Source organism: Peromyscus californicus, unplaced genomic scaffold (genome assembly GCF_007827085.1).
Source record: "Peromyscus californicus insignis strain IS unplaced genomic scaffold, ASM782708v3 Scaffold_24__1_contigs__length_46423439, whole genome shotgun sequence".
In the NCBI taxonomy this organism is placed as follows: domain Eukaryota; kingdom Metazoa; phylum Chordata; class Mammalia; order Rodentia; family Cricetidae; genus Peromyscus; species Peromyscus californicus.
In genome coordinates this window covers 23,082,994-23,095,168 of record NW_026294535.1, presented here as the reverse complement: position 1 = coordinate 23,095,168, position 12,175 = coordinate 23,082,994, and the positions used below count along the sequence as shown (strand labels likewise).

Genomic DNA, 12,175 nt, shown 5'->3' with positions numbered 1-12,175 from the left:
TGTAGAGGTATCGTTTGTACTAGAGTCCCTATAATGCTCCTGTGTCTATAAAGCAATGACCTCTGCTTCACTATGTCAAAGATAAATGAGCCCCCATGGAACTGGACCAGGCCCTCTGGTTAAATGAGACAGTTGATGAGCTTGAACTATTTGGGAGGCCCCCAGGCAGTGGGACCGGGACATGTCCTTGGTGCATGAGCTAGGACCTTCCATGCTTTGGAACCTAGGGCCTATACCGGGACACTTTGCTCAGCCTTGATGCAGGGAGGAGGAGACTGGACCTGCCTCAACTAAATCTACCAGGCTGGGCTGACTCCCCAGGGGAGACCTTGCTTTGGAGGAGGTGGTAATGGGAGATGGAATTGGGGGGGAAGGCTGGGGGGTAGGAGGAGGGAGGACAGGGGAATCTGTGGCTGATAGTTTTATGCAGTAAAATTAAATTAATTATAAAATAAAAATATTAAGAAAAAAGATATCAGATAATAGCAAGATTTTTGTCAGTGTTGTTCCTAAGTTTAAATGTGAAGATGTAGCCGAGGGGACCAGAGTGCTTGACAGACAGCAAGTACCCAACAAACAGTAGGCCTTTCCTTCTTGACATGTATATGGAAGTATGAGGCATAGGATCCTGGAAATACATTCAAGTCAGGTGACAGTGAAGTGTCATTATGATTTTTACAAGTGATAGCAGTGCCTATGAGAATGCAGAAATGGGAAAGGCTGTAGTATAAATAAAGACAGGTAGGCAATACCAGGTAGGTAGAGAGCTGTCTTCTCTATCTCTCCAGCTCTCCTGACCCGTAGCTCCTTTATGGTCTACACACCAGCAGCATGGACACAATCAATGACCATATTAGTGTATGTCATCTTTGCCTTCTCTCCACTCCTCCTTCATCAGAGCCATCTTTTACTCTGGTACTCACGTGATGTGTGGGCATGAGAAGCACTACCCTAGGGCCTGGTCCCCATCTTTCTTTTTAGGAGGTGCTGATGCTGGATCTAGATGCATCCCATACAGGAGCAGCACCCAGATCATCTTTAAAAGGCAGAGTCGCAGGCAGCTGCTAACCAGGAGCCTGAGGGCTGTGTTAGAGTTCCACAAGGGTATCAGAACAATTGTTTGGGAGCTGCCACAGGAGGTTGAAAACGCTGATGGAGCACTTATATTCATTTGTTCTTCAAAGGCTGTGCTTATCAAGGACCAGCGTCTCAGGATAGCAAAGGAGCCCAGACTGTAGCCTTAGTAGGCAGTAAGGGCATGATCTGGGTTCAACCTCTGTATACTGGGAATATCTCATCAATGTCGATGTCCGTTTTTTTTTTTAAGTAGATGTTTTGCATTTGATTTTTAATATATTTTGTTTTTCAGCCGTGCTATCAAGACGAATCAGGACCTGCTCCCAGAAACCCCATGGACACACATTTTCTACAATGACTTCTGGGGGACCCTTCTAACTCACAGTGGCAGCCACAAGTCCTACCGGCCGCTCTGCACTCTTTCCTTTCGACTGAACCATGCCATCGGAGGGCTGAATCCCTGGAGCTACCATCTCGTCAACGTCCTGTTGCATGCGGCTGTCACCGGGCTCTTCACACGCTTCTCCAAGGTCCTTCTCGGGGATGGCTACTGGACTTTCATGGCCGGCTTGATGTTCGCTTCTCACCCCATTCATACGGAGGCCGTGGCGGGCATCGTGGGACGGGCAGACGTGGGCGCCAGTCTTTTTTTCCTCCTTTCCTTGCTCTGCTACGTTAAGCACTGTTCTACAAGAGGCTACTCGGCCAGGACTTGGGGCTGGTTCCTGGGGACCGGACTATGCGCAGGATGCAGTATGTTGTGGAAGGAACAAGGAGTGACTGTCCTGGCGGTGTCGGCCGTTTATGATGTCTTTGTCTTCCACCGGCTGAAAATGAAGCAGATCTTACCTACCATTTACAAAGTAAGTGATTGAGTTGCCTCCGGAGCATCGCCTTACTGACTCATCCACAGGCTTGGTCCTTTGCTACCGTTTAAGAAAGGCAGATTTGTTCTTCTGCAAGCAGAATTTCAAATGAGGCCCTTTTGATCTTTCCTTCAGGAGAGTGCCCCCTTTGACCTTCCTCTAACCAAGCAAGGTTTCCAGCACTGCTTGTTTTACTCCTCAGGTTTCTGAACGTCTTTCCACAATTTCTAAGGTGGCAGGAGAATAGTTTTTGCCTTGTAAAGTGTATTCATCTTTTTGGTTTCCGTTCACTTTTTTTTTTTTTTTTTTTTTTTTTGCCGAGTTCAATATAATCCAGTAATTGCCTGTGATGTGGATTTGTAAAAATAACACAGCTGATGATGGAGCTAGATGCTGGATTCCATGGAGGGGAAACCCTGTGTTTTTTTGCTAATCTGAGACTGTGCCTGAGTTTTGAAAACATCCCTCTTTGCAGAGCACTGAGAAGTCAGATGCTAAAACAGTGACTCATGTTCACCTTTTCTTTGTTTTCGGTAGATAAGAATAGACGAGGCAAAACGCAGTGCGGTTATTATAAGTTTTACCTTGAGGCCAATTAAGACCTTTGCTTCCGGGCTTAATGTTTGTGTATTCCCTTAGTGATTTCAAATACAATGTTGTTCCAAAGGTTATGGCAGGATTTTGGGGATCCCCATATTCTTAAAGAGACAGATCTTTTTTTTTTTTTTTTTCCTGGTGGAGCTTGTATACTTGACTCTGGGTAAACAGGTACGTAAATACATGGACACAGCAAGCATTCACTGCAGGTAATTTACCATTTATTTAAGGTGAGTGAATTCACATAGGAATGAAATGGATGTCCTAGTTTATTTTTATACAAAGTGTTAAGTCTCCGGCTAAATATGAGACATGATAAAGCACAGAACATCTTTAGAGTTTTTCAGATTTGATCAATAAGTTGAGTTTACTGTCACTATAAAGATTGCAGTATAAATATTTAGCACACAAGGACAGAGATATATTCAAGGCTACTTTAAGAATTGTTATAGACTCTTCTAATACTGTGCCGAAATTAATTTTTAAAAATGAAATTCAACCTAGACAACACTTTTTTTGTTGTTTTGTTTTTTTGCTTTTCAAGACAGGGTTTCTCTGTGTAACAGCCCTGGCTGTCCTGGGACTCACTTTGGAGACCAGGTTAGCCTCGAACTCACAGAGATCCACCTGTCTCTGCCTCCCGAGTACAAGTGATGTGATTAAAGGCATTTGCCACTACTGCTGCCTAGTCAGATGATAGTTTTCTAAAATCAAACATTCTAACACAGTCTGGTCCAGAGGCATTCTCAGGTGGTATCAGTGTGATGAGTAATGACTGTAGGAAAATTCTAGCAGTTGTTTTCTGTAATAAAACTTATAGTTTTGAAAGAGCAATAAAAATTTGTATGTACAGTAAACACACTGCAGTTACATACCATGGTCTCAAATTTGAGCGGGGATGTATTGGGTGGTATTTGTTTGCATAGTATGAAGCTTGTATGTTGTGGACTGAGAACAAGACTCTAGTGAAATCACAAGGTGCAATACTGGTGATGTAACACAGGCCAGCAACATCAGAAACACCTGTTTTTCTGTATATAACGTGGAAGACACTTTTGACCACTCTGCATTTGGAGACTTTCACCTCCTGCCAAGCTCGTAGCAACCCTCTCATTGAAGGTCAAGGCTCACAGTTCAAGAAATTTCCCATAAAGGGCAGCTTTTGGGGGCGGGGGTGGGGCTTTGAGAAACTGCCTTCCTTCCTATCTCTTTACCCTCCTTCATTTGGAACTCACCCCTGGTTTGATTGTAAACAGAAAGTTTTAAAAACACCCCGCTGTGGTGTAGAAAGGTCACCTCTTCCAGGCAGGCTCCCACATTTCATTTAGACATGAGAGAGGACATTTACAAAATTGATTGATTGAGATGAGAGACTTCCTGCATTGCCCAGCCAGGCTTTAGGTGGGCTCATCTCACCCCAGCCTCCTGAGTAGCCGGGACTAGAAGGCTGCTCCACCACACCCAACAAGCAGGAGACTATGGTTTTAGGTACTTATGAAGAAGCTGACAGATTTTCCTATTTTTTCTCTCTGAAGTTGAAGTCCCCTTTTGCTTAAAATTGAATTACACGAGAAACACGGATGGGAGAAAATCCAAAAGCATTTATTTATTATTACTATTATTTACAATTTTAATTGTATTTATGTATATGTTTGTATCTGGGTGGGTGCCCATGCCTGTAACTTTGCAGAGGCCCATGGAGAGTGTAGGGTCCCCTGGAGCTGGAGTTACAGGCATAACTCGGACCTGAATGTCAGTCCTCAAGGTTGAACAGCAGGTGCATTTAACCAATGAGCCATCTCCTCAGCCCTATTCTTATTTATTAATTGTCAGAGGGGGGCCATGGCCCTTTCACTTAGAGCTCAAGGATTCAGGCTTCTTGAAGTTCTTTTGTGATTTCAATTCAGTGTTGTCACTTTAAGGAAAACTCTGCCTAGATTTCCATGCTAGAAAACAACATATGGTCTACAAGTGGAGCTCTCCATTTCAAATCCCTTTGAATTCTTACAGCATCACAGAGACTGATTTTTTTTTTTTCTAATATGATGTCATCAGCAATAACAAACCTTCTTGTTCCACCGGATTTGAAAAAGAACAAGGGCATTTCCTGACCCTAGGCTTTATGGAGATGGCTGTCTCTTTGAGGACAGAGGCGCTGCAGCCTTTAAGACCTCCTGTTGGTGGCCTGTGCAGCACCCTGGTTCCTTATGTGGAATTTCCAATTCACCGGCTCATTATTTGGATATGTTAATGTAGGACTTGCTTTTTGTTTGTTTGTTTGTTTTGTTTTGTTTTTTTTTGATATAGGGTTTCTCTGTGTAGTTTTGCTGCCTGTCCTGGATCTCCCTCTGTAGACCAGGCTGGCCTCTGCCTCCCAAGTGCTGCCATTAAAGGCATGTGCCACCACTGGCTGGTCCCAGGACTTGCTTTTAGGACCTTTAAAGTTGTCTTTGGAGAAAACTTCAGTTTTCCTGGCATATTTTCAAGGGTCCAGTTGTTTACTAGGAAGCTCCTTACCTTAAGAATATTCTGGACAATAGCTGTGACATACATAGACAATTATTTATGTGACATTAGAATTCATCTGCGCTTTCTGTATGTCTTCTGGCAGCCTCACGTCATGCAACTGCTGCTTACGAGACATGAAACGCCTGTAATGGGGATGCCCCTTAGAGAGTGAGGCCCCATGTCCAGGAAAAGGACTTCCTAGTTTTGATGGTTCAGTGTCCTGGCTTGTTTTGAAATGCATACTGTGGACCCCTAAATGGCAGCTCCCACCTCAAAGGGAATGAGGAGATAGTTGAACACGGATGTACGTTGCCCCAGATTCAGTGTTCCAATGTGGAAGGAGTTTCATGAAGTTTTTACATTAACAAAACAAAGAAAACCATGAATCAAGAAGCTTTATTGATCGACTGATGGAAACACTAGACATGGGCTACAGCAAGATGGGAGAATCCCTGCTGTAGGCTTTCGATACTGTCTGATGGCAAGTTTTGCTTTTGGGGTGGGTGGGAGCTATTGGTCTCTTAAGTTAATAGAGTCCAAAACAGTTTTTGTTTTGTTTTTTAATCAATTAGACAGAGGATGTTAATTCCTATCCAGAGGTGGTTTATCCAGGAGGCTAAACTAGCCAGAGATAAGGCAATTGGCATCTGAACCCACAACTCCACCTCACTGTGGTCTTTTGGTCAGTCAGTGTTTGTAGGCACAGTTCTTTCCAGGACTCTTCCTTGGCAATACTTACTGGGACTGCACTTGACCCTTGCTTCCAGGCCAGGCACCAGCTATGGGAGTGACAGAGGTAGAAAAACCCTTTATCCGATTAGAGTTACTGTTTTTAATTCTTTCTGTTTAAGCTTTTTCTGTCATTCTTAGCTTTGGAGTCAGTGTCCCTAATGTGGTCCTTGGGATACTAGATTCTTTATATTTACAAGGAAGAACAGAGATGATTTTACCAAGCCCCTGGATTTTCAGTGGAGGTGAAGGTCACTGCTAATCCCAAACATGGGAGGAGAAAGACCACCGACCCAAATCCTAATGGCCAAAATGATCAAAGCAAGCCATTAATTAAAGTAAGCCTCATGCACATGGCTGCCTCTCCTTAAGATGGAGTTCAAAAAGTCAGCATATAAGGTAGACAAGGCTTTTATAACTCAGGGGGTAGGGGGACGTTCCAAATGGGGGATTTGGTGGGTAAAAATAGATGGGCTTACAGGAGCAGAATGTAAGCACAAGTTAGCCTTACAGGGGCCCCTGAAACAAGACATGGTTGGGGTTGGCATAACAAGGTAGTCTTAACAAGGTGTTCATAGGTGGTCCTATAACCCTTTGGAACAAAGGTAGGGTTGCAAGATGGTCATAAACAACTTTTTGAAACAAAGACACCACCATTGCCATTCCTGGAACAGACAGTACAGAACCACTTGTAGTTAAGGTTATACAGGGGGGCATAACCCATTCCTTGAGGAACAGAAGTGAACCTAGTTTGTCTTTACTATAAGATAACTTTTAAGCCTAAAGTGGAGGCAGGCTGGTTCTACAGATACCCAGAAAATGATACACACTGGGATTAGAATGCATAGTTCTGAGGCTGTCTAGTGACCTCTGCACTGTAGAGGAAGGCAGAAAATGAGCAAAGAAGTGCAAAGTCAGGTGACTGGCAGCACCCTAAGAGGGAAATGATACCCAGTCTTTGCTCACAAGCAACAAGTAACCTTGGCCTTGTTCCTTGATCCACTGCCTCCTCTGGTAGGTGAGTCAGTTTCTGTTCTTTACAGTAGTTGCAGTGAACTTTGAGGTGTTCAGTGTGAGCTGGGGTGTGCACTTTCAGAAGGCATCTAAAATATCAGCTGAGGAAAAAATAAGTAACAGTGGTAGACATTGTCATTTTTTGTCTTACCCTTAAGGCTCCTGCTGGTGTTTGATGGGATATGATGTCAGCAATCCACTCAAGCTGTAGTAGGCTGACAAAAACATACCCTGTCAACTAGAGTCTCAGGACTGTGAGCTTTGCAAATATGGGCATAGATTATATGAGGAGACCATGGAAAATTATAACCCTGAGATGAGTATTCTATGCTTCCCAAGAAGAAAGTGTTTTGAAGGAAATGATTCAAATGGATTACAGGCCTGCCCAACTTTTTGACATTTAAAACATCAACAGAAGTCATGTTCTAGAACCATGCAATCAAAACATGTAAGTTTTTAAATAAGTTTGTAATTTTATATTGGACATATATATAACTGTCTGGAATAGCATACAGTCCATGGGCCACAGGATATGCCTGCAGGATCCTTTTCATCCAGAAGAATAATCATTTCTTAATATCTTGCCAGCTAACTCTACATCGCAGTCATGTGGTTTGCCCCCAAATATATGCATCTTTGCCCTATGAAAGTATTAAACATAAATACATGTTCAATTCTGTACTACAAACTAGAGAAATAGTCAAATATCCAAATCTGAAAAGGGCTGTCTTCGTAAGGCTTGGGATTGTTTGAACCAGCAATATTGAAGTTTGGTTTTTTGTTGTTTGTTTGTTTCTGTAATTCATATCCAAATCCTTTCGTGGCCCCCAAATATCTACCAGATAAATTCAGCCTCATATTCTGCCACTGTTATTCCTCTGTACCTTCGTTATTCCAAAAAGAACACACTTGGGTTTCTATTTGGCAGAGCCTAAGGTTTTTTTTGTCTAAGAAGAAGGAAATCTTAAATATTTTCTGTGACATCTAATGTTACATTTGATATTGTTTACTTTTAAAAACAAATGGTGGGCCAGGGAGAAGGCTGAGGTGTTAAAGCGATGAGGATGTATTTATGTTTTGAAAGCTGGGCATGGTACCATACACTTATGGTCATAGTGCAGGGTGGGTGGAGATAGATGGATTCTTGTAGTCATGCAGCTTACCTCACTTTGCAAACTCTAGGTCAGTGAGTGACCCTGTCTCAAGGAACATGGTACAGGACTCCTGGAAAATGTTGCCTGAGATTGTTGGCCTCAATGTGCACACATGTGCAGATACACACACCACATACATACTTCCTTCCTAACGAATAAAATATAAATGCTGTTTGAGTCAAACAAAAATATTTGGTATAGCTGAGTTTGTTCATTTTGACTGCAAAATTTGCTATACACAAGTTGCCTGTCCATATCATGTATGTGGTTTTTACAGTTTTGCAAAAGCTATATCACATTTAATTGTGTAAGTACTTGGCATATAGTAGATAGTAGTTAGTGTCTAACAAATACCTAATATTTCTACCTGCCAGGCACTGTTCTTACTGCACTAAAAATGTTAACGCATTTAAATTATTTAACAAATGCTTACCAAGAGAACTAATGCGATTTATGAAATAATATGGTTGAATACCAACAAACTATAGTTTATTCAGTAGTTAGAAGGAATTGTCCCAAGATATTAGATATAAAATGTGCAGAAATGTTGAAGAACAAAGGTCAGCAGTGGGGTTCTGTTTTATGAACCTACTATGTTATCCCTGTGCCTATGTTACGCACCTGGACATGTAGTAGGCACACAGCTAATAATGTAATTCACACTTAAACCTTACCTTTTGAAGTATTTTGCTGAGATGTTGAAGTTAATTTGTGTATACACTGACTTTTACACAATGAGGACTCCATTCCTACGTTGGTGGGTCTGGAATAAAAGAGTAGAAGCTATTCATTCCAGAAAAAAAAAAAAAACAAATTTTCTTGACCACTCACCCAATGGCTATTTTAGCATCCCACTGTGTTCCTGTCACTTACTTAGTTTTATGTGTTCAAAAATAAATGGCAAAGGACCTTGCAATATGCTCAAACTGACCATGCAAATAAGTACTAGACTTATGTCTGCCCACTATTTGTTTTTAAAGCCTCCCATAATTCTAAGAGGTATATGGTAAATAAAAAAAAAAATCAGCAGAAGCAACCTTTCTCATATCCTGCGTTTGTTGTGGGGTATTTGATCACACTGTGAAACCCCAAGACTGGGTTAATAAAATCAACCTTGGATCAGGGGCCAGAGCCAGCAGCTAGTTGACAGGAAGTAGCCATAGAGATTATGGAGAATACAGGAAGACTGATAGAGAGAGCCGCACAGGAAAGAGTGGCGAAAAACTTGGAGCTTCATGGTCTTCTGCTTCGGGACAGCTGGTCTCTGGCCCAAAACGATGATGCTCAGCTGGTTGCTTCTTGGCCTCTCTGATCTAGCAGGTTTTCACCCCCAATATCTGACTCCTGAGTCTTTATCGCTAAATAGAATGGTAGAAATTTAGTTAAAAACTACATTTGGTGGCTGCAGCCGAGCCAGTGTTGGCAGGACTGAAAATCTCACCAGGCCACACTCTGAGTGACTGGGGTCCTGACTGCAGGGCCACAGGACCACAGGAGGTAGTTGGAATATCAGTAGATTCAGGTATAGGAGCTAAGCCAATAGAAAAACACCAAGCATTAACCATTACCTGCTCAGAGCCATTTGCTATGTCTCTCTCTTTTTTTTTAATAAATATTTTTATTTTATAATTAAATTTCACATATCAGCCACGGATCCCCCTGCCCTCCTTCCTCCCTCCCTCAGCCCCCCCCCCTCCAAGCCACCCCCCCATTCCCACCTCTTCCAAGGCAAGGTCTCCCCTGGGGAGTCAGCCCAGCCTGGTAGATTCAGTTGAGGCAGGTCCAGTTCCCTCCTCTCTTCACCAAGGCTGAGCAAAGTGTCCCAGCATAGGCCCTAGGTTCCAAAAAGCCAGCTCATGCACCAAGGACAGGTCCCGGTCCCACTGCCTGGGGGCCTCCTAAACAGTTCAAGCTTGTCAACTGTCTCACTTATCCAGAGGGCCTGATCCAGTTGGGGGCTCCTCAGCTATTGGTTCACAATTCATGTGTTTCTGCTAGTTTGGCTATTTGTCCCTGTGCCTTTTCCAATCATGGTCTCAGTATCTCTTGCTCATATAATCCCTCCTCTCTCTCACCGGTTGGACTCCTGTAGCTCCACCTGAGGTTTGGCTGTGGATCTCTGCATCTGCTTCCACCAGTCACTGGATGAGAGTTCTATCATGACAGGGTGTTTGGCCATCCTATCACCAGAGTAGGTCAGTTTGGGCTATCTCTCGACCATTGCCAGTAGTCTATTGTGGAGGTATCTTTGTGGATTTCTTTGGACCTCTCTCTCACTTAGCTTCTTCCTATTCCCATGGGGTCTTCATTTATCATGGTGTCTCTTTCCTTGTTTTCCCACTCTTTCCCTGATCCAGCTGGGACCTCCCACTCCCCTAAGCTCGCTTTCCCCTGACCCTTGCCCTCCATTACCCCCTCTCACCCCCAGTTTGCTCATGTAGATCTCATCTTTTACATCTTTGAACTGTGTTAATGTGGAAACATCCTTTGTCTCATCATTAACTTCATCACCACTTAGTGACAGGTGGAAAATATGAAAGCAATACATAAAAGGGGTCCTCAAATCAAAACTCAATGTAGGAATTCTTTTTTTATTAAGAAAAATTTTTCCATTCATTTTATACACCAATCAAAGATCCCCCTCTTCCCTCCTTTTGCCCCCCAGCTTCTGCCTCCCAACCCACCCCCGACTCCTTCCCACAAGAAGGCAAGTCCTCCCATGGGGAAGCACATCCAGTAGAGGCAAGTCCAAGCCCCTGCCTCTGCCTCAAGGCTTTGCAAGGTGTCCCATCATAGGTAGTGGGCTCCAAAAAGCCTGCTTATGCACCGGGGATGGATGGATTCTGATCCTACCACCAGGGGGCCCCCAAGTAAATCAGGCTATACAACTGTCTCACCATGAGAGGGCCTAGCCCAGTCCCATGCAGGCTCCACAGCCATTGATCCAACTTTCATGAGTTCCCACTAGTTTGGTTTGATCGTCTCTGCAGGTTTCCCCATCATGATCTTGGTGCACTTGCTCAGAGAATCCCTCTTGTCTCTCTTTGACTGGACTCCTGGAGCTCTGCCTGGTGTTTGGCTGTGGATCTCTGCATCCTACATTCCGATGAAGGAATTCTAATACTAGCCTGAGATAATTTGGGAGAATGAAACCAATTCGGTTGCTTTTTAAAGAATTTTTTAAAACATGGTGTGTTGGCTAATTTTATGTCAACTTGACATGGGCTGGAGTCATCTAAGAGGAGGGAGCCCCAGTTGAGAAAATGCCTCCATAGGACTCAGCTGTAGGCAAGCCTGTAGATCATTTTCTTAGTTAGTGATTGATGTGAGAGGGCCCAGCCCATTATGGGTGGGCTCATCCCTGGGCTGGTGGTCCTTGTTTCTTTAAGAAAGGAGACTGAGTAAGGCCTGGGGAGCAAGCCAGCCAGCAGGTCCAGTGCATGGCCTTTGCATCAGCTCCTGCCTCCTGCTTGCACTCCTGTCCTGGCTTACTTCAGTGATAGGCTACAGAGTGGAAGCCTAAGCCGAATAACCCCTTTCCTCCCCAGTGTGCTGTTTGGTTATGGTGCTTTATCACACCCCTAGAAATCCTAACTATGACACATGGCTAGTTTCATTTTTGCAATATTTCTTTCCAAAACCGACAATATCTTTAAATTAAATTTGTGTCTGTATTTCACATACACAAGATAAAAGGCTGAGCTATTATATGGGAAAATGGGAGCTACTGACACTGGAAAAATAAGTCACTTTTAGAAGTGAGGATTTTTTGTTTTGTTTTGTTTTGTTTTGTTTTAATGCCAAAGAGCATGTGTATTACCCAGGTTGTCCATGGTGTATTAGCTTTATCTTTGTCTTAGTTTTAACCTAAGCTTTGGATGTATGTTGAGGATAAATCTGACAAATGACCCTCATTGCCAGGAATTTAAGGTTTATCATGAGAAAGATCCCTAAAGGAGTTTATGTTCCATTAAAGGATCTGGGTGCATTACCACCCGAACACTTCATGTGTTAAATGCTGTCCTGCACATCTGACTGTTTCATTTGGTTAATAGAAGAATAGAAAACTGGAGATGCAGAACCTGCAGGTGTTTGCATATTGAGGCTACATGTGCTTTTTTATTTGATTAGCTGCTGGGGGATGACGTCAGTAGGATCTATTCCTATTCCTAGCACTGTCCCTTATGTATATCTACTGGATTGTGGTTTTTGTTAAGTTGGGACCCTCAT

At 43.2% G+C, this 12,175-nt stretch overlaps 1 protein-coding gene across 1 annotated transcript in view; it reads left to right on the top strand.

Annotated features, from left to right (window-relative positions):
* Tmtc2 (transmembrane O-mannosyltransferase targeting cadherins 2) overlaps positions 1-12,175 on the top strand; it is a 412,694-nt gene that overhangs the window by 163,554 nt on the left and 236,965 nt on the right. The window contains exon 2 of the mRNA XM_052753250.1: positions 1,370-1,940. Within this exon, the coding sequence (XP_052609210.1) occupies positions 1,370-1,940 (571 nt within the window). The remainder of the gene's footprint in view (positions 1-1,369; positions 1,941-12,175) is intronic.